At 32.0% G+C, this 24,954-nt stretch overlaps 1 protein-coding gene across 1 annotated transcript in view; it reads right to left on the bottom strand.

The window, feature by feature from the left end:
• The window catches only part of SPATA17 (spermatogenesis associated 17), a 252,730-nt gene that overhangs the window by 42,592 nt on the left and 185,184 nt on the right, over positions 1–24,954 (bottom strand). The window contains exon 9 of the mRNA XM_003767712.2: positions 8,988–9,123. Within this exon, the coding sequence (XP_003767760.1) occupies positions 8,988–9,123 (136 nt within the window). The remainder of the gene's footprint in view (positions 1–8,987; positions 9,124–24,954) is intronic.

Genomic DNA, 24,954 nt, shown 5'->3' with positions numbered 1-24,954 from the left:
CACATCAATTATGATAATCATAATCACGGTCGTTAAGCTGAATGTTCATTATTATCAGGATGCTGGTGACAGCAGATTCAATCATCGGGTGCCATGGGCAGGCAGTCACAGTCCCACCCAAGTTTCTGCAGACAGCGTTGTGCCACATTAAATCTATGATGTGTTCCACATCCCACTCCATCCCAAAAGCTGTAGACGGTAAAGGTCAACTTTATGTTCTGTGCAATATGCTTAGGTTCTCTAAATTAATTCTTTGGAGTGCTGGGTATTTTTATGCTTTGTAGATAATAAAATCCTGTTTGGGGCCAAAATGCCTGTGAAAATAATGAAACAGTGCTGCAGTTGTGTTGTAATTCACCTATAATAAGGCATCGAAGGAATCTATCAACAAGAACTATCTTAAAATGTCACTTCCTAAATTTTGCAAACAAGGAAAAAATGAAATGTATTGTTAAAAGTGGTTTCTAAAATGCATATGCAAATTCATTATAATTCAGTTAAGGCCTGTAGACTATCATTTCTGCCTCAATAAGTATGAACATATGTGAGTGTTTTGATAACCAAAAGATTATAATAAGTGCATTGGATCCCTAGTTTGTCCAACTGTTGAGACCTCTCAAAACATGTTAGAGTTTTGGTGATTGGTAGTAGCTTTACTACATTTCATACTTATTTTTAAATATCAAATAATAATAGTAATAATAGTTAACATTTATACTGAATTTGCTAGATGCAAGGCACTGTGCTAAATGTTTTATGATTACCTTATTTGATCCTCATAATAACTGAGAGGTAGAAACTAGTATTATCACCTTTTTTACATTTAATTTTACAATTAATAAAACTGAGGCAGAGGATAAATGATTTTCCTGGGGCCACATAATTAGTAAATGTCTAAAGTAAGATTTGAACTCAGATAATTATCAAAGAAAAACCTTTTATAGGTTTTGAAAATTTGACCTTTGATCAAGACATAGACCTATAATTTAAGCCTTTTAACTTAAGAACGTTTCATAAATGGAGAAACTAATCTGAGTAATGTTCATGACAGTTACATTATTTTCCAGAATTAATTTTTAAGGGAAAATTAAGTTTTTACAGCCAGTTTTCTCAATATGCTGAATGTAATCTCTTTTTAAAATATTCATTTTTTCTCATTTATAATTCATTGTTTTTTAAAGGTAACCACAAATATTAACTAATATTTTCCATATTAATTGTTTTCATGAGGATGTTCATTAGGGAAAGAAATCTGAAACCGGCAAAGATGGCCAAATAGAAGGAACTCACACAGCTTAGCATTCTCCAATTACTACTCCAACAAGGACTTTCCTACACCACTAGGACAGACTAGTGTGCTGAGTCATGAAATCCAGGAAAACATAAAATGAGTCATTTTTTCTAAGTGAGTATCACTGGACAGCAACAGAGTTTGTAGACACTGGGAATTAGATCTAGTCAATAAAGCCATATGAAGGCTTACTGAGTTGGGGCCTGCTGCTGTATGTTATGGCAAGAAGCAGTCAAAGATCCAGCCAGCCTGAAGTGTGAGACTCTCGGTGATCAGTAAGAAGAGATAACTAGCAACTTTATCCCCATGATCTGAAAGCTGGATACAGTATAGTCACTGAGCAGTTAATCTCCACCTAGTGGCCTATCCATGGCTGCAAACCAAGTCAAGAAATGGTGCTGGCTCTGACTTTATATAATGGAAAAGGATCAGGAACAGAAGCAAGGAGTGCAGACTAAGAAAGAACTTAAGAGTTCTATCACTCTCAATCTACAGATCCTTTGAGCTAGGTCAACTAGAATTCCTAAAAGAGAAAGCAATAGTTTTTAGAGAGAATTCAAAAAAATTGAATGAAATGAGAACCTAGGGAAAAAAGAAAAAGAAAAAAATTAAGTGCTTTGGGGGAAAAGATTTGAAAAGGGATAGTTAAATAGCTTAGTACAAGAAAAACAAAACCTTATCCAAGTAAGAGACTTCCTACAAATTATAATGGGTCATAGAAAAGTTAGTATTTCTTTGAAAAATTTTTAAAAATATATTAAAAAGTATGTGGGACGGGTGCTAGACCCCTTTCCCAAATTAATTAATCAGGGACATCTTCAGGTACAAAGAGAAAGCATTTATTTAGTCCCTGCAGGGAGAGGCCCAGACACACATTTATGAGCCATCCCAGCTCCCACCATGTGCTTGTGAATCTGGCCAGCTTCCCGCTTGTCCAAGATTTAAAAAGCAAAAGACCCAAGCCTTTTCATTAGATTGAATAAAAGGATATTACCATCCTTGACCAATGTTTTCTGCTTCCTATGGATCATGTCACTTTCTATGGGTCACATCACTTCCTATGAGTCTGACCTTTAGAAATCACATGATTCCCTGAAACCCTGAATTCAAGGCCTGATCTTCTTGCTCTGGGAATACAGATTATGTGACTTCTGAGAAAACTACACCCAATCAGTCCCATCCCCCTCTCCTCTTTTTAATCCATTTGAAGATTTCTCACCCCTAAATACATCTTCCAGTAAGATATCTTTGTAACCTAGGCCTTCAGGCTGCTCCCTCTCCAGTATTAACTAATCTTCCTTCTACCATTTAGAACCAACACCCACACATCAGTGGAAGAAAAAATTGAAATATATATATATATATATATATATATATATATATATATATATATATGATACCTCACATACAGAACAATCTTCTGAAAAAAACAAATCAAGGAGAGATAATTTAAGAATCATGGACTACTGAAAATATGTAATATGAGTGAAAGCAAGAATCAGAGAGAGACAGAGATAGACAAAGACAGAGAGAGAGAGAGAGAGAGAGAGAGAGAGAGAGAGAGAGAGAGAGAGAGAGGTGGAGAGTCAGAGATAGAGAAAGAAACAGAGCCTGGATATCATATTTTAAGACATTTAGAAACCAAAGATAAAGTGAAAACAGAAAGAACTATTGCCTCCTAGAATAAGTCCCAAAATGAAAATTCTCAAGAACATCAAAGCCCAAATCAGAGTTTTCAATTCAAAGAGAAAATCACAAAAGCAGCTTGAAATAGACCAAGGACTTACAGTGTCGATTACACAAGATTTAGCAGTTACTTCCTTAAAGAAATGGGGAACTTGGAACATGATGTTCCAAAAGGAAAAAAAAATTTTATATATATATATATATATATATATATATATATATATATATATATACTTACATTCAAGAATAACTTGCCCAACAAAACTAATTACCTTACATAGGAAAAATGGAATGAAATAAAAATTTTCAAGCTTTTCTGATTAAAAGACCAGAACTGAATAGAAACTTTAAAATATCTATTTGGGTACCAAAAGAAACATGAATTGGTCAATTTGAGTAGACAACTGAAAAAGACTAAATAAAAATGAAGTAATATTTACATTCTGATCAGGTAAGATGAGACAATTGTCCCTTAAGAAATCTGTCATCAGCAGTCAAGAATGAGTTAATAAACAAGACAAAAGGCCTAGAAAAGGCTTTTTTATGTTTTGATTATTTTAAAAGAAGGTAAAGGATGGGGAAAGAATATACTAGAGAAGAAAGAGAGAAGAAAGTAGGGAATTAGCATATGCAAGTAGAAAACTAGGAAAGTATGGAAGGAGTCCAGAGCAATCATTTAATCTGAACTGTTCAAATGATGGTAGAATATACACATAGAGGTGGATGAAGAAATAAATATAACTTTACATGGAAATTAGAAGAAAGAAGGAAGTGGGTGGAATAAGAAGACTGATTCAGAGAGGCAATTGTCATAAACTAAACTAAACTAAACATGAAAGCTGGATTGCAAAGAGGAAAAAAAGTTTAAAGGAAATAAAGAATAGAGCATGGCTCTGGGTGAGGAAGAGAAATGGGAAGCAGGGGAATCTAAGATGACACAAGAAACAGAATATTTGTGTTGAGCACATTTCTTCTAGCTCACCACCAGGAAGTTAAAAAAAAAAAAAAAAGGGAAGGGGGGATGTAAGAGTATTAGAAGGTGGTGGGAAATAAACAATTAGCATGATTGTGATTGTAAATGGGATGAACTCCAATAATAGAAGAGAACAAAATTTATTAAAAAACAAAAACAAATAGTATGAAGTTTATAGAAAACACACTTGAACCATGAAGATTCACTTAGAGTAACAATAAAAGCTTAGAACAAAATTTATTGAGTTTCTGCTAAATTCACAAAGGTAGAGGTAGCAATCATAATCACAGACAACATAACCACAAAAAGTAATGATTAAAGAAAGATAAACAGAAACTATATTACATTAAAAGGTACTATAAACAATTCATTAATAGCAATATTTAACATGTATGCACCCAATAGCATAGCATCTGGATAAAAAAGGGAAAACTCTGTGTTACAAAAAAGAATAATAAGACTGTAATAATGGAGGATTTCAGACATAGACTTTATAGACCTAGACAAATCTAACAGCAACAGCAAAAATGAATTAGCTTAGAGTATGCTGAGTGATTAAAAAAAAGAATTATGTATATTTATACAAAATATATTATATTATACATAACTTTACAAAATTTGACCATGAAAACCTTATGAATAAATACACAACAGCAGAAATATTAAATGTATGGCTTATTGACTACAATGCAAGAAATGTTTATTCAACAAGGGCTGCTAAACAAATTAAGACAAATTAGTTAGAAAGAAAACACCTACAATGAACCTGGGCAAATCCTGTCACTTCACTGATTCTCATTTTCCTCATCTGTAAAGTAGTAATAATACTTACAGAACTTACCTGATTTGAGGACCAAATAAGAAAATATGTAAAATACTTTACAAGTCACAGGTATCAGTTAATATTACTGTAAGTATGGCTGGTCTAATGTTTGGTTTGCAATTGCTGAATTTATCAACTTAAATGTTCTTTAAAAAAAAAAAAAAGATTTTTTCCTTAAAATTATCCGTATGACAATGCTCTACATAGGCCAAGATGTTCATTTATGTACACAAAAAAAGAATGGCTATTGCACTGTGCAACTTCAAACAGGAAGCTGTGTGCCTAATAAAGTAAATTACATATAGCCTGAGAACTGAAGAAGTTGCATCATTAGAAGAAAAAACAACTTTAATACTTAATATTAAACTTATTACTTTTGGTATTAACAATGATTGTGTATGCATAACAATATGATTTTGTAAATGAGTATTTTCAATAATATTTAGATTTATCAATCAGTTTCAATCATCAACCAGATCCTTTCATCATACAGGTATCATTTAAAATGGCTGAGGATTAATTTGTGAAGTAGAAACTTAGCAACCTCAAAAAACTAATTGATTTCCTGAGCTTGCCAGGCACCAGGTCAAGCATCTCCCACCTCCCCACAAAAAACTGTTTTCATCTCTACCAACACAAGGTATTTTTACCTCCTGCTCTAATAGAATTGCCTCCTTGGGATGTGGAAAATGTCTAGGGCAGAGACAGCTCTCCTTTCAACTTTAGGTCTCCCATCTCCTGTTGCACCTATTCTTTAAGGGTAGAGGCGTGGTATCCTGCTTTCAAAGATGAACATTCTCACCATGGTCATATGCTTCACATCCCAGTGACTATGAACTCCTATAGATCATCATCATAACCCAACTTTATACTCCCTACCAAGTGATTCTTCATTTCTATCCCCTCACCTCAAAGTTTCATTCTATATATATCCATTAAATTCTTCCACTGTTCCCTCTGGAATGCTCCTTGGTGAAACAATTCTTTTCCATACTGATCTACTTTCTTGAACACCTAACCCTTTTATCATATCACCAATTACAACCAGCCAAACCTCAGTCTTTAGTCATTCTCATCATTCATTTTCTTTGTGACTACCAATGCTACTAAACAAAGATGAAGAAAATCACACAACTGTTATTAGTTCAACTACAAATTTATGTGACATAGCTTTAACTAGCAGTCCCTACTGCTGCTAGGTAATCTCACTATATCCTTCCTTTTCAACTCACTATTCCCTTCTTCACAGTGGCTCTTCCAAATCCTCTTCCCCCTCTTCCATGCTTCTCCTGTTCTTATCCTCTCAACTGAAAATCTTGCTTCATATTTTATAGAAAAAAAAAAGGAGGCCATCATCCATGAACTTCCTCTTGCTTTATCTTCCTCTTCTATAAATCAAGTCTCCTTCCACTTTCTCTTCATCCCCTTCATACTCCTTACCAAGACTAACTCCTCTATTCATTCCAATGATTCCATTCCATCACATCCAACAGGATGTCCCTTCTGCATCCTCCTTCTGCCCTTCTTTACTGACTCATTTCCTATAGCCTGCAAATATCCCTATGTCTCCTCTAACCTGGGCCAGAGGGGAGAAGTGGAAGAACAAAAACAACTTACATGATCCTTCCAGCCCTGTGCACTATCCTCCTATTTCTGTTCTGCCCATGTAGCTAATCTTTTGAAAAAGGCCACGTTTAATAGGTGCCTCTTTCTTCTCACATCTTTCACTCTCTTTTTAAATCTTTATAATTTGGTTTCCAACTTTAACATCCCACCAAAGCTGCTTCCTCAAAGTTACTAATAGTTTTAGCTGTCAAATCCAATGGCCTTTTCCTAAATCCTCATTCTCCCAGATCTCTTTGAAAGTCTTTAACACTGTTGATCACTCTCTCCTTGATTCTCTCTTCTCCCTAGGTCTTTGCTACATCCCAGTTTTCCTCCTACCTATCTGGTTGTTCATTCTTGGTCTCCTTTGCTGGATCCTTCTCCAGACCATGCCCTATCACTATAGGTATCTTTTTTTGGATCCTCTTCTCTTCTCCAGCGTCTGTACTGTTTTTTCTCATCAGTTCCCATGTATTTAACTATCTCTATGTTCGTGACTTTTTGATCTACCCATCCTTCTCCAATCTTTCTGCTACCTCCAACTGTCATCTTTAACCACCTTTTAGAAGGTGGTTTAGAAGGTGGTAATCTTGAACTTATTCAATTATTCAATTGCTTGCTTACTTTTTATTTTGTGATTTTAAACTCAATTATGTCCAAACAACCCATTTTATTTACCCTAAAACACTTCCCCACCACCCATCCTTCCCTTATAGAGAGCAATGCTGTCCCCTCCCCCCAGTTACTCAAGCTCATAATGTCCTCTGTCCAAGCAGTTGCCAAGGTCTGCAAATTTCACCTCTGTAACATCTTTCAAATATGTTCCCTTCTCTCCTCTGACTGCCACCCCTCCACCATTTTAAATAACCCTCTCACCAGTCTAATCTATGCTCCACTTAGCCACTAAAGTGATTTTCCTAAAATGCAAATTCAATCATGTCACACACACACAGTGTCTTCCAATAGGATCAAATATATAATGTTCTCCTTGGCATTCATAACTCTTCATAATCTAGATCTCGCCTATCTTTCCAGTCTTTATTATACCTTACAACATGTATTCCTTGACCTAATGACACTGAACAATCTGATATTCCACAGATAAGACACTCCATCTTTTGGCTTCTCACATTCTCTTTAGCTGTTCTCTATGCTTAGAATTCTCTCCTTTTTTTCATTCTGACTAATGACCTCCTTAGCTTCTTTTAAGTTCCAACGAAAATCTTATCTCCAGTAGGAAGCCTTTCTTAACATTCAACATAGTCCCAATGTTTTCCCTGTCTTAGTTATTTCCTATTCATCTTGCATATAGTTAGCTTTGCATGTTTTCTTCCCCATTAGATTATAAGCTCTTTGAAAGCAAGAATTGTCTTTTTTTTTTCTTTTTGTATACAAGAGCTTAAAATAGTGCTATGCATTACAGGTGCTTTTAGTAAATGTATAATTTGAAATATATGACCAAGTTAACAACATGTTGAAGTGACTGCATTCCTTTCAAGAAAATGGCATTACTACTATTCTATTCAACCTTTGTTTTGAATTTATAAAATAATTATTTAATTTCAACTTCTTATAAACTTAGTTAATAGGCTTTAACAAGGACTCAAAGAATGATAAGCTCCTTTTAGCCATCATCCCCACACTATCTCCTTTAAGGTGTCTTTGTGTCTATGAAAATTCAAAATGTTTTCATTTAAAAAGCCAACAAGAACATATGGAAACAGTCAAAAAGTAATTATTCAATTGTTTGCTCACTTTTTATTTCATGATTCATGACAAGTGTTCTAAAATGATGAAGTTTTAAAAATCTTTGAAATATAATATTCTATAGTATTGGATTTCTTTCATTAGCTATATACTGTTAAAAAATATCCCAGTGCTGATAATATATAAGGTATTTTTAGAAAAGCATGTAGTCATTAAATGCCTTTGGAAAATATCAGCTTCCTCAATGAATTTTATAACTATTATATTTTCTCCTTTATTCTGTTCAAAGGATGATAGATATAAATATATAAACATATTCATGTGTATGTGAATATATACAAAAAGAGTATGTGTGTATGTAGGTAGGAATAATTAGATTAGGTCAACTGGTAAGAATATGATGTAAATAATAGTATGGTATAAGCCAAAGAACAAAATATTTGGTATTAGGTCTTCTGCTTATTAATTTGTTTGACTTTGGGCATTTAACTTTTAAAGGCCTCAGTTTTCTTATCTACAGAATGGAACAGATTATTTAACTGGTTTAGTCCAGTTTTAGTGCCTGTGTGTCCATGATCTAAAATGCTGAAGATACTAGTATGTTCTCTACATGTGGGAAAACTGTTTTTATTTTCCTTCATTTTCTTTGTTCATAGAGCTTATCTCCAAATTTCACACAATGTCAATATATGTCACAAAGGGAATTAAGGAAGACCATGTATTAAGTTAATGCCAATACCACAATACTAGAAAAATAATTTCATTCACTGCATCTAGAAATGTAGATGAATTACCTCATCGTTGTGTATTATAAAAGCCAAAAGTATGAATACATTATTTTCCAGTTATTTTCCAGCCTGTGTTTTCTTTAAAAATACTCTTGTATTGCCACATTAACTTACCTTGTTGCTTATCCACTTCTCAGGTTCTTCTTCTTGGAATGGTTTTTGTCCATAAGAAATGCCCGTATACTTGGTTGAAGTGTGAATCATTGGGATATACTTTTCATTCTTATTATAATTAGAAAATGGCAAAAACCTGAAAGATAAAATATTTACGTTTGTTACTAAATACATAAAGAATCATTGGTGGGATGGCATGGTATAGGGGAAAGTTTATGGGGCTTAAAGTCAGGAATTTGAAAAAGCCTTAATTTGAATCCTGCCTCTGTCACTATATGCCTAATCTAGGGAAGTCACATAAATTTTACAAGCCTCAAGCAATTAATTAGAACTCCTTCCGACCTGAGACAAATATTTTTAGCCTTCTGTATTTGAATTCCTCATCTATAAAAGAATGAGGTTAGGTTAAATTGTTTCTACCATCTCTTCTAGCACTAAAGCTATGATCTGAAGTCATTCAGAAAATGAAGACATTTTATTGTTGTGAAAATGAGATAAAAATTATTTGAAAACTTTATATAGTTTATTTTCTAGTAAAGGAATTTTCATGCAAACTTTAAAATGGGTTCTTTAAGTGTTTGTGTTTATAAGGGAATTCTTTTTTTACATTTAGACCTTATCTTTTTTTTAATTATGATTTTCTTCCCAATTTAAAACATTCTATGAAATTGATTAAATGACAAGCATTTTTGTCAAGATAAATATAACATCAAGTTATATTTATTTGTATAATGTGAAATAGATTTAGAAAACAGCAAATTTAGGAAGAAATAGTGGTTTCTTCAAGTCTATTTTGCCAGTTTTCTCTACTCTGAAACTACTTAAAGAGCAATTTACATTTGTAAATGACATTTTAGAAAACATCTATATGGTTAACACTACTTAAGACAATACAAATCCACACATACAGAAAGATGATATTCAAATTAAACAAAGCTATAGAAGCATGGAAGGTATGCTCTCTTGGGTCAACTGACTCTCATATATGACAGATTATGGTACTTGAAATGCTAATTTGCACATGGGATAGACATCACACACATACACACACATACACATATGCACACACAAAATTAATGGGGCCCCAATGTCCCAGAGTATACAGAGGAGTTGCTGTGAACCAGCTGCTCCATGTTCAGTTTTTGTCACTTCTGAATTGAATTTTAATGGTGCATTTTTCTTTTATTTGGACACAAAAGAAATTTTGATTACTTGACTAGATGGCCAAGAAGATAAGATAGCAATTTGGGGATTTTACCACCTGTAAATGAAATCTGATTTGATTTTGCCATAACATTTTGTAACTGAATACTAATTCAGACCTCTAAACTATATATTAATATATTATAATTATATTATATATAATATAATATTTAAGGATGTTTTTTCAAATAAGCCTTATAAAAAGTGTCTCTTTGAAAAATGGCAAAATTTTATCATTTTCAAGTATAATGTATATAAAAATAGAATACATTCTTACCCCTTAAACAAACATCCTTTCACATAGGCCTTTTACAATCCTAGTCCTCTGGATATGATCCTTTTTGTCAGGGCTCTTCCAACATGTGGCATAAAACTAGACATGATATCCTAGATTGTCTAACCATGGCAAAGTACAATTAGAATCTCGTCTTACTTATAATAGATGTTACGGTTTCCATTTATATGACTTATGATTGAATTAACTTTTTGGTTGCCACACTATTTTACTTATTCATAATGAGCTTGCAATATACTAAAATATTCAGTTCATTTGTTTGTTCACAGAGGTCACTCTCTACCAAGTTTTTTTTTAATCCTGTGCTTTTGCATTTTATTCTTTGAATCTGAGGCAAATCTTAAAATTTATCATTTTATATTGTTTAACACATTAGATGTACAGTACTATTCCAGACTATAGAATTATTTGGGGATATTTGTAATTCTGTCATCCAAGAAAGAATCACAGAAGTAGTGTTGTAAGAAAGCTCAGTGGCTATCTAGTTCATTTCTCTCATTTATGAAATATTAGCTACACATCTCAGCTCTATCTTATTTGCAAGTGGATGCTGCTCATTCCTTAGATTATGAGCTCCTTAAGTGCATAGACTATTTTGGGCTGTCTTTATATCTCTAGGTATTAGAATAGTGCCTTCCACAAAGTAGGTGCTTAATGTTTGTTGACTTATTGACATCTTGAATTTAGTGAGCTCTAATTAACAAAGTACACAATTTCAAGAACTTGGAAATATTGATCATCATAACATTTTAGTAAAAATTTCAATCAATTTTTTTGTCAACAGTAACATTTTCTTAGGGCATTTACCAGTGTTAAAATAATATTCAGTTGCATTTTCTGAAGTATTTTCATAAGTTTTCTTTGAGTATTCTACTCAGTCAATAACATTTATTGAGTATCAAACTGTATAGAACTTTATTACATATAGGAAAAAAAATTGAAATGATATAAAATATGATCCCTCCTCTCTAAGAGTTTGGAGTCTAATCCAGGTATAGTATAAGAACAACTATGTGAAAATATGTAACAGAATGTTATATATTTAATTTGTGTATTCATATTGGATTTATCCCTGGTATATACAAGTATTATAGTAAACTTTTGAAAGTCTGTCCAATGAAGACACTTTTCTATTATCTCTATTAATAGGGATAACAACAACAACAACAAAAAAAACCATAGGTAAAGATGAATAGATTTTTCATTCAATAAAACAGCCTATTAGGGCATATGGATAACTAAGTGGCGCAGTGCATAGTGCACTAGACCGAAAGTCAGGAAGACTGGGTTCAAATTTGATCTTAGTTACTTAATAGCTGTATGACTCTAGGCATGTCTCTTAACCTCTGTTTTCCTCAGTTTCCTTATCCATAAAATGGAGATTAATGACAGCCCCTACCTCTCAGTGTTGTTATAAAGATCAAGTGAGAATATTTACAAAACACTTAGAACAATGCCTCATATGTATTAGGCATTATATAAATATTGGCTATAATTTTCATGATTATATTTATTATAAATGTTGATTTACAAAAAAAAGAACATTATTTACAGCAGATCAAATAAATGTCTCTTCTTTTTGCCTTTTCTTCCCTCCCCAAACTTCCAAACATTGCCCCTTCCTCTTTAGCAGCAGATATCCTAGCCTACTATTTTGTTGAGAAAACCAAGGTTGGTTTTCTCATGAATTCTCTTTATTTCCCTTACTTGATATTTGAAAATGCTTCTACTTCTTCTAGCCTACTCTCTTTTACTTCTGTTTCTGTGAAGGAAGTGACTTTCCTTTTTGTTTGGGGGTAGCAAGTGGGAAAAAAGAAATATGAAAGGAACATTTTAGGATCTAAATTCAGGAAAATCTAAAACAAAAAATCCCAAGTGAAACAGTTAATGATACATGATGCTAAGAATTTGTTATAAAAGTATCCTATAAAGGAGCAACTAGGTGGCACAGTAGATAGAGCTCCAGCCCTAAAGTTAGGAGGACTTGAGCTCAAATATGACCTCAGACACTTAACACTTCCTACCTGAGTAACTCTGGGCAAGTCACTTAGCTACAATTGCCTCAGGATGTACATCCTATACAACTACCTCCTTTGAATTCCTCTCCTTTCCATCTTCAGCTATCCATTTAAATCTCATCTGATTCCCTATTCTTAATAGAGGATTAACCATATTTCCAGGCAGCAATTTATCTTCTTAATCCTTAAAACAAAAAGTTATTAAGTTTTGCTTTGGGAGCTTTTTATATTGTTATTATCATGAATACACCTTTCCTTAAACTGCTCTTTCATGGTTTCCCTCCTACTTATCTGGCACACTATTCCAGTTTTCTTTGTAGGATCATTCCTCCTTGTGAGCATGGGTGTCCCCCAAATATCTGTCCTGGAATATTTTCTCATTGTCTATTTTCAAGTGACTCTCATCTACTCTTGTTGACTCAAATACCACCTCTTTGCAAATGATCATTCCTTTTTCATCTCTTCTTAGAATCTTTATTGTCCAATGAGACTGAGCTCAGGTACTACCACTTTTGGGAAACCTCTTGTATCCTCCCAATTTTGAGTGATTCTCTCCATCCTCAGTTTTCATTCTATTGTATTAATTGGGGTGCATATTGTATTTTTCTAGTGCTTAACTTGATGGAAAAGAAGGTTTGGGTTTTATCCTCATATGTCAACTATCAACTTTATGGGTTTTTCACATAGTAGGTGTTTAATAGTTGCCCAATTAAATGAGACCAAATTAACCATTACCATTCCAATTTACCCATCATATTATCCTTCCTAATTATAAAATAATAGTCCTAAAAACTGTTTTCATTCTATGAAAAAAATCTGCATTGTCTCCTTACTGCATATTGGATGAAGGCCAAACTTGTAACTATCATTTAAAACTATTAATAATATAACTACACTTTAATCAAAGCTTATTGCATATGTTTTCCAACATAATTCTTCTAGAGCACTCTTTCTTACTCTTATCAATGCCTGTTCTAATACCACTTGTCCACACACACACACACACAAACACACACACACACACCTCAATATGAGTGAAGTTCACACATTACTTTTGAGAGGTAAAAGAAGGCTCAGAAATTGGTCAGATCTCATTGACCTTTTCAAACATTCATCATGTCCAACCCTAAGATGTTTTCTATCCAAGACCCTAATTGAGTGAAATATACTATAATGAATAACACTTATGATCCAAATATGCAGGACAACATAAACTCAGACAACAAGGAAAGCCATTCAAGAACACTAGCTCTCCAGAACCTCCAACAACACTGGGCTCCACAGTTTACTTAACTAGTGTTTCCTCTTTTCAATTCAAATAGTGTCTTTATGGAACAGAGCTAATCTAAAACAGGAGCCAAGACATTAGGGCTCTATCTTCTTTTATTCAATTCAATCCAACATACATTTATGAAATACTTAGTACTTAGAAACTATGCTTTTAGGAACTAGAGATAGAAAAATGAAAAGTGGCACAGTCCATGTTCTCAGTAGTACCTTATCTACTTTGGGTAAATGAACATGAAAATACACTCATAAAAGCAGAATATACATTAAGGCATAATAGGCATAAAGAAGAATTCCAGACAAAGTACTCTAGAAAAATTTCAGGAGAGAGTGAATATTTTGGAATGAGATCAGAAAAAGCTTCAATGAAGAAATAGTTCCTGAGCTAAACCTTGTGATGCACTTTGGGCTTACATTTACACAAAAATAAGTCTTATAGTCATTTCAGGGCCAGCTAGAGAGCGGAATGAATGATGAAAATTCCCTGGCAAGTATTTGAAGGTATTAGGAAGTAGTCAGCACATTTGTGTATTTGGTTTTGAAGTGGGTAGAGGCTGGTTTGCATTCTTTTGAAAGCAATATAATGTAAGACTGTGGGATCCTGTAAACATCCTTTTGAATGCATTACTGTGGCATTAAAATGAAAAATGAGTACTTTGGAAAATCAATGATTAGTTTTACTTTATATGCCACATGGAATGGGAATCATGCCAAATTTGTATTCTCTTGGGGAAAAAAAGTAGAGCAAACTCCAGCAAGATCACAAACTTTATTAATTAAAACACAGCTTATAAACAACTCCCCCTCACTGCAATCATTCAATACCATCTTTTGTATATTTATGAGACAAATTAACTTTTTTTCATATAGGTAGGGAAACCATCTCAGGTAGAAACTACTACTGGTATTTATGTAAGGAACTTTGGGGTTAAGATGAAACAGCTAAGGTGGTAAGGAAAGTTGGAGAAAGTATAAGTTCCCACAGTGAAAAAAAGAGATATTAAACAGTAGAAAATCAGAGCATATATTTCTAAAAATTGAAGAGAATTTGGGAATCATTTGTTGAGGAAGAAAAAGAAAAAATAAAGTTAAAAAAAGTATTTATTATGGATAATGAAAGAAGGGCCTTAGGGCATTTTATGTGAAACAAAAATCCATATAATTTAATTTCCTACAAACATGGCATCTGGAAATAGATATTTGGTGACTATTCAGGCAGTTATTCTATTTGTCTTTCTCTCTGTCAGACTGACTATGGATCTGAAAAAAGAGTAAATATAAATTTTAAATCCAAACTGGTAAAACAAAAGTTCATTTTATCCAATAAGCAATTAATAAATATGGCATTTTTATAAATTTAGTTAAAAATTATTTGTTAAAATTTCAGTACTTAGTCATTTCTAAAACCTAAGAAATTAATTATTTTAATATATTAGTCAATGAGTTCTAACAAATAAAAACATGGTCTCACAAACAGATAAGATTTCTGATCAATGAATTGCTTTTCCCTTATTCAAAGACATTTTACAAGGATACTTAATTCTAAATGTATAAATAATGTATGTCAAGTCATTTTTGAAAATTTTATAGTTGAAATTTTTAACCTTATATGAGAAAGAAGAGACTGGTTGCCAGTTTCATAATATATGTAATTAACAGATTGCTGAGGAATTTATTTCTTGAATTTCTCAAAATCTTAATACTTCTAACTATTCAATTCACATTAATTGACTATAGGATGCTATCAAATATTTTTCTTTTGTAATAGAGAACAGTTTCATTTTTAAAATGAAATGGTTCTTGAAATATAATTTTAATATATTTCATACTCCCTTCAACATTATATAGAAAAAATTTCCATTTCACATATAAATGTTTCTTCAAACTCAAGGATATGGTAAGTAGAAATATATAAAACTTCTGTGTGATGACACGGAAAGAACAAAGGCTTTGGAATTGGAGGACCTAGAGTTAAACCCTTCTTTCTATGTATACTGTGTGACTTTGAGAAAGTCACTTTATTTCCCTATCAAATAAAAGGGGAACATTGGACTCAATGATATCCATGGAACCTTCCAGTTCTAAATCTATAATAGGACAATCCTAAAGATATTATATGGATAATACAAAGAAAAAAATACAGTTGTTTCTAAAGCCATATGAAATGAATGCCAATTTTTAAAGATATTTTTGTTATTCTGAGTACTAACTACAAATTATAAATCGATGAACCATCTTCATTTAAGACTGAAGAGCTCTTCATATTATGGATGCCTCTGGATCAGGATAGATTTGGAAGTACAGATATTTTAAAAGTCCACAATTACAGAAAAGAATTTTTATAGATTAAGAATAGGAAAATGGACTAATTATTTAAAATAGGATATTTCTAGATAATGATTCATTTATAAGATTATATGTGAATGCCAACTTTAATCTTAGCTACACATGCATTTCAGAATTATTTTAGGTGGAATCATTTATTCTTCTCTGGGATGCAATCATGTCTTAACTTACCAAGATGTTCTCTATCATACCATAAAAACTTCTTCATTCTAGAGCTCACTCTACCCACATATGACTTCTACCCCTCTGGCCACTCTCACTGATTAGCTAGTTTCTCCCAGAATCTCCAATTTAAGAGGAGGCCCTTCATTCCTATCAGACTGTTACTACTGGGTCATCTGAATAAGACCTGCCTACATTTTGCTTTCATGCCAGATATCTTCACCACCATTCCTTGAAAAAACTTTTTCTGCTTGAGTTTGTTTTCCTAGTGCTTAGCATAGTGCCTGGCAAATAATAAATATTAAATATGTGCTTATTGACTGACTGGTACAATAGAAACAATACCAAATTTTGAATTAGAAAACCTGTCATTTGCTCAATGACCTGTGAAAGTTCATTCAATCTTTCTTCTATGCTTTAGTTTATCCATAAGATGAGGAGGCTGAACTAGATAACATATTTGTGGTTTTTGCTTTGTTTTGCCCTGATGCTTTAACCATTAAAATAAATGAAATTCTTACATCATTCTCTAAAAAAGATTTGAGTTAACTGTCTGTGTCTGGCTCCCATTTCAGTGGGGGAATTAAGGTTTCTTAGACACTGAATTTCCAGGTACTTCTCTACTGATCCTACATTATAGCTATAGGGGACTAAAGAGAGTAGAATTTGCCTATGGCTTAAACAGGTTTCAGACTGATGGAAGGACTAAACTCCAGAAATTACCTTACACAGTGTAGAGAAAAGGGGGAATGAAAAATAATGTATATACAGAAATATAGGCATCATGAAAATATTATGAGAAAAGTTTTTAAAATATTTCATACACAATCTCCTTGTTTCTAAAAACCCCATACAATGATATCTCATGTAAAAGAAATCAAATCTCTTTCAATAAGAGAAGTTCTTTTTTCATTTGTAGTATAGATATTTCAGACCAAAAGAGGAGATAGGAGATACTTTTCCAAATATTTTAGAAACATTTAAGAGACAGTATATTTTGATCAGAATTTCAAGAATTATGTTCTTAATTATAGCCTATTCTTTGACCAAATAGACATCTAGTCACACAATCATAAACAATGCTTTGCAAAATTTCGAAAACTAAGATATTTCTAGCAGGATAGTTAATTGAATGCTCATATCTAAGCCCAGTTTTCATTCATTACTATAAAACTATAGGCAATATGCCAAATAAAATAAAATAACAACAGGAAAAGGGGAAGATGAAAATATTCTGCATGATGAAATCAACTCACAGAAAACAACAATAAAGAAATTTGTAGACAAAAAAGATACTATGTATAAAAAATTTGAGACAGCTAAAATAAATGAAAAATCTCCAAAAAGAATAGTAAGAGTACTAATATAACAACTGAGAAATGAGACTTTAACAACTTTCACAAATTTTCAGAGTGGTTAGAAATTCAATAAAAAATCAAAGGAAGATATAAAGATAGACATTAGAGTTATTAAATGACATTCGAAGGAAATAATGAGGGAACAGACCATTTAGAACAGTGGAAAATCCAAAGAAATAGATACTATAAAAAATTGAATGGCAAACTTAGACCCTAATAAAACATGAAGATAAACTAGATATCAAAATAACATTAAAAGATAATAAAAGTGGAATTCTTCAAGTTTTTTCAAAGCAAAACAAATGACCTTGAAGATAGATCTAGATAATAGTGTCAATCAGGTTCAGAGAATCAATGAAATTCAGATGTAACCACAGTTAAATCAAATGCAAAGTTTATTAAATAGCATATAGGCCACTAATAGAATACTCACCAATACTCATGTGTCAATCATCCTTTTCACCTCACTGCTTTTCCCAGATATCTATTTTAATCTGGAGTTAAAAAAGCAAACTTGTGCATGTAAGGAACTAAATGGTAGAAAGCATATTGGTGGCCCAGAGAGTTAAATGATTTTGACTTGGCTCGAGGCTCTTTGACAACATGTATTTTACAATGAAGTAAATGAAGAGACTACTCTGTTGCCAAAGACCCCAAATTAAGATACCAAAATCAAATGTTAGTATGGACATGCCATATGTAGAAAACATTATATTTAATTTTGAATAATCTCTTTTCTACTGGTGACTATTCTTTTCATACATAACATTTCATTGATATGGATATTGTACTGATAAATCTTTTTTCCTTCGCTCCTCTATGGGTTAATAAAAAAGGTCTCAGTTTGAAGAATTCCACATCAAAAACTATCTAAGAATTATTGGGCTCCAATAATAATAATAAAATAAAATGAAGACTGAATGTCTTATTTCGGCAAACACATAAGAAAATTACCCAAAAGTATTGAGTAAATAGGACAAAGTAGAAGTCATAATCAGAAAGAGACCCCAAATTTAAATGACTCTACAATGTAGTCTCTGAATTCCATAGTTTCATTGTCAAAGAAAGATTTTTGTTTAAAAAAATTGAGGGAATTATCTCAATTATTAAAAAAAAACAAATTTAATGACATAAGACTACTCATAAATTATGAGAAATAAAAGAAACTACTATAATATGTCATGTCAAAAAGTCAATAAAATTAACTTTTACTTCCCACCATGACATACTCTTTTCTGTCATCCCAGAAATATTTTTTAAAACTTATTAAGCACCAAAACTTTGCTCAGCCCTGGACTTACACAGAAGGACAAAAAGATTTACGCCTCTCAAGAAATTCATTTTAATGGGGAAAACTACATATCAATAGCTAAGAACATAAAAACTGATGAAGGAAAGATAACATAGAATATAGATACATATATAGATATCTCCAATAAAATCAACGAACTATCATTCTTTCAAAGAAAACAAGAGTCAGGACCTTTGTATGCAGATTCAACGAATAACAAGAATGAAAAGAGTCAATAAGCATGAATAGAGTAAGTGACAAATGAGTATTTAATGTGGGAGACAGATAACTGAACCACACTTTTAGCTGAGTTGAGAAAGGAAAGGAAGAAAGCAAGGAAGAGAATAAAATGATGTAGACATGGGTCTGGGTCTAGCCTGGAGGTGATTGGAAAGGAGAGGGAAGTTTAATTGCATATGACAAAAACAACTGAAATTGGATTTCTTCAAGAAAAACAAACTGTTAATATCTAATGCTGCTTTTTTGAGGCTAAAAATTAATAGGATTTCATGGAGGAAAAAAAGCCAAGTTAACAATTATAACCTTGAAGATGAATTATCTGAACACAAACATAAAATGGAATTGGATTTTATGGTATATTAGAAAATGAAGACCAATAAATTGTTGCATAAAATAAATGAACTTAAAGGTAAATACACATAGAGAATAAAAGGGAGGAATTTAAAAAATTACTTTTTAGGTGAATTTAAAAAGTGGACATGGTCATGATTTTCGATAAAGTAAAACTAAAAATGGATGCTGTCAAGACAGTAGGACAACTGCTCTATGGTGAAAGGAACTAAATACAATGAAACAATTTCAATGTACATTTACCAAAAAATATAGCACTTAAGTACTAAAGGAAAGACTAACTGAAACGCAAAAACAAAATACATATAGGAAGACAATAACTGTAGGGAACTTTAACATGCCTCTTTCAGACTTTGATAAATCTAATAGAAAGATGAAGATAAAGGAAATGATAGCTCTGAATTGAAAGTTGAAAACTAGATTTAACAAGATTATTTTTAAGATTATTCAAAATACAATTTTTTTTTGCTATTGATAGTAACTTTTCAAAAACTAAACATGTACTAATGCATAAAAATTCATAAAGAAGAAAGGCAGAAAAATTAAATAGGTACTAGTAGTTTTTAGGTACCAAACCCCTCCCTGAAATCAATGAAGCAAACATGAGTTAAAGATTATGTCTCAAGTGAAAAAATAGTTATAACCTAATTAATAGATCAAAAATAAATCTATAGAAACAATAATTATAAATCAAAAGTTATGGTACTGGCTAAATAAATTCTTTACAGGACAATTCATATCTCTAAATATTTATATTAATAAATAAACATACAATTAAAAATAGAAAAGCAACAAATTAGGAATCTTAAACCAAGTGCAAATTAAAATTTTAAAATCAAAAGTTGAGATGAAAAGAAAATTTGATCTAAAAAAGCTTATAAAAAATATTGTGCAAAATAGCAGAAAAATCATTAACTAGTTAATTAAGAAAGAAAAAAACAAGATGAGAAGACTAGAAATAAAGACATATCCATAATGTGGGATAGAATTTTTTTAAAAATTCAAAAACTACTATCCTGAACTATATGCCAATAAAACTGAAAACAAAGTGAATGAATATCTATAGAAATATAAAGTAACCACACGTATTCTAAAGAAAGTCTAAATGATCTTATTCCAAAAGTAGAATTTGAGCATTTTATAAAAAATGTCAATAAAATAATTAATGAATGGGCGCTAGGAGCTTATTAGTAAATTCTACTAGATATTTTAAATAACAAACAATTAGTTTTTTATTAAAGAGACTTTGATTAGTTCTTGTTCTGGGGCGTGAGTCTTCTGTATCAAAATAAATTGTATTAATAGTAATTTTAAAAAAGAAATTTAGCAATTAAATCATTTAATTTGTTTAGATTCTTAGAGAAATTCTCATTTAATGTTCTTTGTAGAGAACATTAAAGTGGAAATGCTGACACAACCTTAATACTACCTGGGTGAACAGCTCTGCTATAATTTTGGCTAAAAAAGATCTATGCACTAGTGATTCTATTTCTTGTCTTCTTGTTCCAGCTCAGATAAAACAGAATTTATCTGCCAATCTAAAGAGAACCATGAACAATTAGCTCCACACAAACTATACTATACCATCTGGCACATGTTTTGCAGAGCAACACTGATTCTAATTTCCAAATTGCTTTTTAACTTCTATGTTAATTTCCTAATAATAATTGATCAAAGTATAAACACCTGAGAAAACACATATAGGAATGACTAAAATCACAGAAATTAAAAAAAAGATTTCTACAGGAATAATTAAGTTTATTTTCAAATGTCAAAAGAAAATAAGGTTAATGTGAAAATTCCTATATTATGGTAAATGTAAGATTCCTACAACTTTTTCTACATCTCAAGAAAAGAAACAATTTCCAGATCTTTCTTCCTACAGATAGCTTAAGAATCACACTTACTTTTTAATCTAATAAAGTAGGTTTTAGGGTATCAAGTAAATGCTTATTTATGACTGGGGGCCTTATAATGTCTAAAGACTCTCCAGAACAATGAATGCAAAACTTTGATTGGAGGAAGATAGAACCCAGAGGATGTTAAGTGCAATCTTTCTCCCAAACCCTCTCCCACCCCTTTCCATCAACTGCAGCACTTTAGTAAACATTGTTAGGATTGGGAGTTAAGTAGGGATTCCCTGATTTTTCAGGAAAGCTAAAAATATTTTTTAGTTAGCCAAAGACATGAAGACTTTCTGATACTAGCTTTTCCCTCCCCTATTGACTACAACAATACCTAAGAGGGGTTGGTAACAGGGGACACAAAGAACTGATTGCAGAGTTTAATTCCCATGTTCTCCTCTTCTTTGTCCCTATCCCAAACACCAAATTGTATTCTGAGATTTATGGAATTGGATTTGCCTTGGAAATTCCAGTTAAATGGGATGCTGATATTGACTGAAGCTACTCATTTAAGAAATGCCTATATACCCAAATGAGCAAATTCAAGTAACAATATGTTGTGATTATATTTCAGGATTTCAGATGTCACATAAGATCATTATAATTTAGATGAAATGACCAGGCATTATGCCTGGTATTTTGACTCAGGGCAATACCAAGACTACATTACAACTATACAGTTATGCCACTAAAAATGTTCAAATTTATAGTTATGCTAATTATATACTTATACTGTAAACTTTTTATGTTCTGAGGTCAGGAAACAGAGAAGTCCATGTTCACATTTTAAAACTAGGACTGCTTTAAAAAAAAAAAAAAAGGTAGCAAACAAAAGGAGAGTTAGTTCTTATTGCAAAGCAAAAGTGATAAAGGACTCTTTTGCAGACAAATTCTAGAAGTTCTTAATTATACACAGGCTTATTATCTGCATCCCCAGTGTTATACAGTACCAGAACTTCATTAGAAAAATTAAGCTGGAAAAATGAAGGCACCACTTTGTAAATTTCCACTGGAAATTAGCTGGGAGAGGCAGAGGAATACTGGATCAAAAGAGGGTAATCATGCTTAACTGTGCCCTAGAGCACCCGCATGTATAATACGATTTGCTCAGTAACTACCTCTCCTATTACTGCTTGTTTGGAGTATTCTGTGTTAATGGGGTTAGCTAATTTAGTATTTTAACTTAAAAAGGCTCCGCTGATTAATAAATGTTGCACACTGTGCTAGTAATTAAAATAAATGGAAGAGTTACAAATAGAAGTTGAACTGTTAAGAAAACATTATCTGAAAATATATGATAATCCCTGTTTATCATAATATGGTAACAGTCCAGAAAATATGCAAATTGGTAAAGTTGCAAGGTGTTTGAAAAACTAGACCTCTCAAAAACTTTTGAGATGTGTTAGATTCATAGGACTTCTCTCTCTTTCTCTCTCTCTCTCTTTCTCTCTCTCTTACTCTCTCTCTCCCTCTCTTTCCCTCTCCTCCTTCTCTCTCTCTCTTTCTTTCTCTCTCTCTCTCTCTCTGTTTCTCTCTGTCTCTCTCTTTTTTTCTCTCTCTGTTTCTCTGTCTCTCTCACATACACATATATATGTACAGATATTATATGTGTGTGACTACGTTCATATATGTACATATAATACATTTTAAAATAATAATTCTGACAACATGACTATGTGATGATCGACTGTAATGACTCTTTTCAGCAATGAAAATTCAAGTCAATTTCAATAGATTTGTGATAGAAAGTGCCATTCACATCCAGAGAGATAACTGAGGAGCCTGAATGTGGACAAGCATAGTATTTTTACCTTTTTGTTCTTGTGGTTGTTTCCCATTTGCTCTGATTTTTCTTACACAGCATGACAAACAAGGAAATATGTTTAGAAGAATTGCACATGTTTAATCTACCTCGTATTGTTTGCTGTCTTGAGGTGAGAGAAGGAAAAATGTTTGGAATACAAGGTTTTCAAAGATGAATGCTGAAAACTATTTTTGCATATATTTGGGAAAATGAAATATTATTGAAAAAAATAATAATAATTCTGCCATTTCCACCCAAAGAGAGAGGACTATGGAAAGTGAGGGTGGATCACAACATAGCATTTTCATTCTTTTTGTTGTTATTTGCTTGCATTTTATTTTCTTTCTCATTTTTTTCCTTTTTGATCTGATTTTTCATATGCAGCAAGATAATTGTATAAATATGTATGCATATATTGGATTTAGCATATATTTTTAACATGTTTAACATATATTGGATTACTTGCCATCTAGGGGAGAGATGGGGAAAAGGGGGAGAAAATTTGGAATATAAAGTTTGCAAGGATCAATGTTAAAAAATTATCCACACATATGTTTTGAAAATAAAAAGTTTTAATAAAAATAATAGTTCTGATTATAATTTAATTTTACAGAATAACACAACTTCTAAATCTTTTCCATAAAGCTTATCCTATGGTAGTGTAATGAATGAAATATTGTATTTAAATATTGACTGATCTGTTTGAATAAGACAGGATTAAACCCGCATAAAATCAGTCACCTAAACACATTTTACTAAGAGTCCACTAGACTCTAGAGCTAATAATGATGATAGAAAAAAAAACTTTGCTTCTGCTGAAGGTAGAAAATTCTTAGTTGTTCTGACTCCTGAACCCTTTCACAAAAGCTAACAGCTAGCTAGCACACAGAAACAGCTAGCCCTTGTTTCTATTTTGCTATTGATCATTTAAAAGAATTCCCTACCTAATCTGTGAGTATTTCTACAGCATCATTAGGACATTACAGTAGCATTCTTAATATATATTTAAAAATATGTTTATGTGTATATGCATTCATATGTATATGTACAAAAGTTCATTCTTGTCTCACAATATCTTAATGAAGTAGTGAAAGTACTATTATCTTCATCTCACACAAGAGTAAACAGAAATTAAAGTCCAAGGTCACACATGAAGTAAAAAGTTAAACCACCTCTAAATCCAAAGCTCTTACCTTACAATTCTTAAAATCACTGAACAATGCTTTTTCAAAAGGATTAATAAAAGTAACATTTACTTGTGTTCTGAGTATTGAGAAATTCTTAAAATAAAAGAAATTTGCATTTAAAATATAGTCAGAGAAAATGTGGTTTGACAATGTATCTCATATAGTAGTTAATTCATTATCTAAAAATTTCTTCAACATGGCTTAGCAGCACAAACTGACAAGTAACTGAGAATACTAGTGTTCCTCAGGGGTTTGGGGCCAAACATTTCTGATAATCTCATTTCTACTCTTATCCAGAGGTAGGAACTAAAACTGATATGATTTCATTGCTATAGGAATCTAATGTGTTTGGGAAATCCCTTCTAACAATATAGGTCATCACCTTAAACTTAATATTTCCATTACTGAATCTTTTGAATCCACTTCTCCCTTTCTATTTTACCAATATTTCCCCTACTTCAGAACCTTATTATCTCTTAAAGTACCCTAGGGATATGTATTTAACCCTGTGTTGTTTAAAA

This window comes from Sarcophilus harrisii, chromosome 4, assembly GCF_902635505.1.
Source record: "Sarcophilus harrisii chromosome 4, mSarHar1.11, whole genome shotgun sequence".
In the NCBI taxonomy this organism is placed as follows: domain Eukaryota; kingdom Metazoa; phylum Chordata; class Mammalia; order Dasyuromorphia; family Dasyuridae; genus Sarcophilus; species Sarcophilus harrisii.
This window is presented reverse-complemented; position numbering and strand designations above follow the sequence as displayed.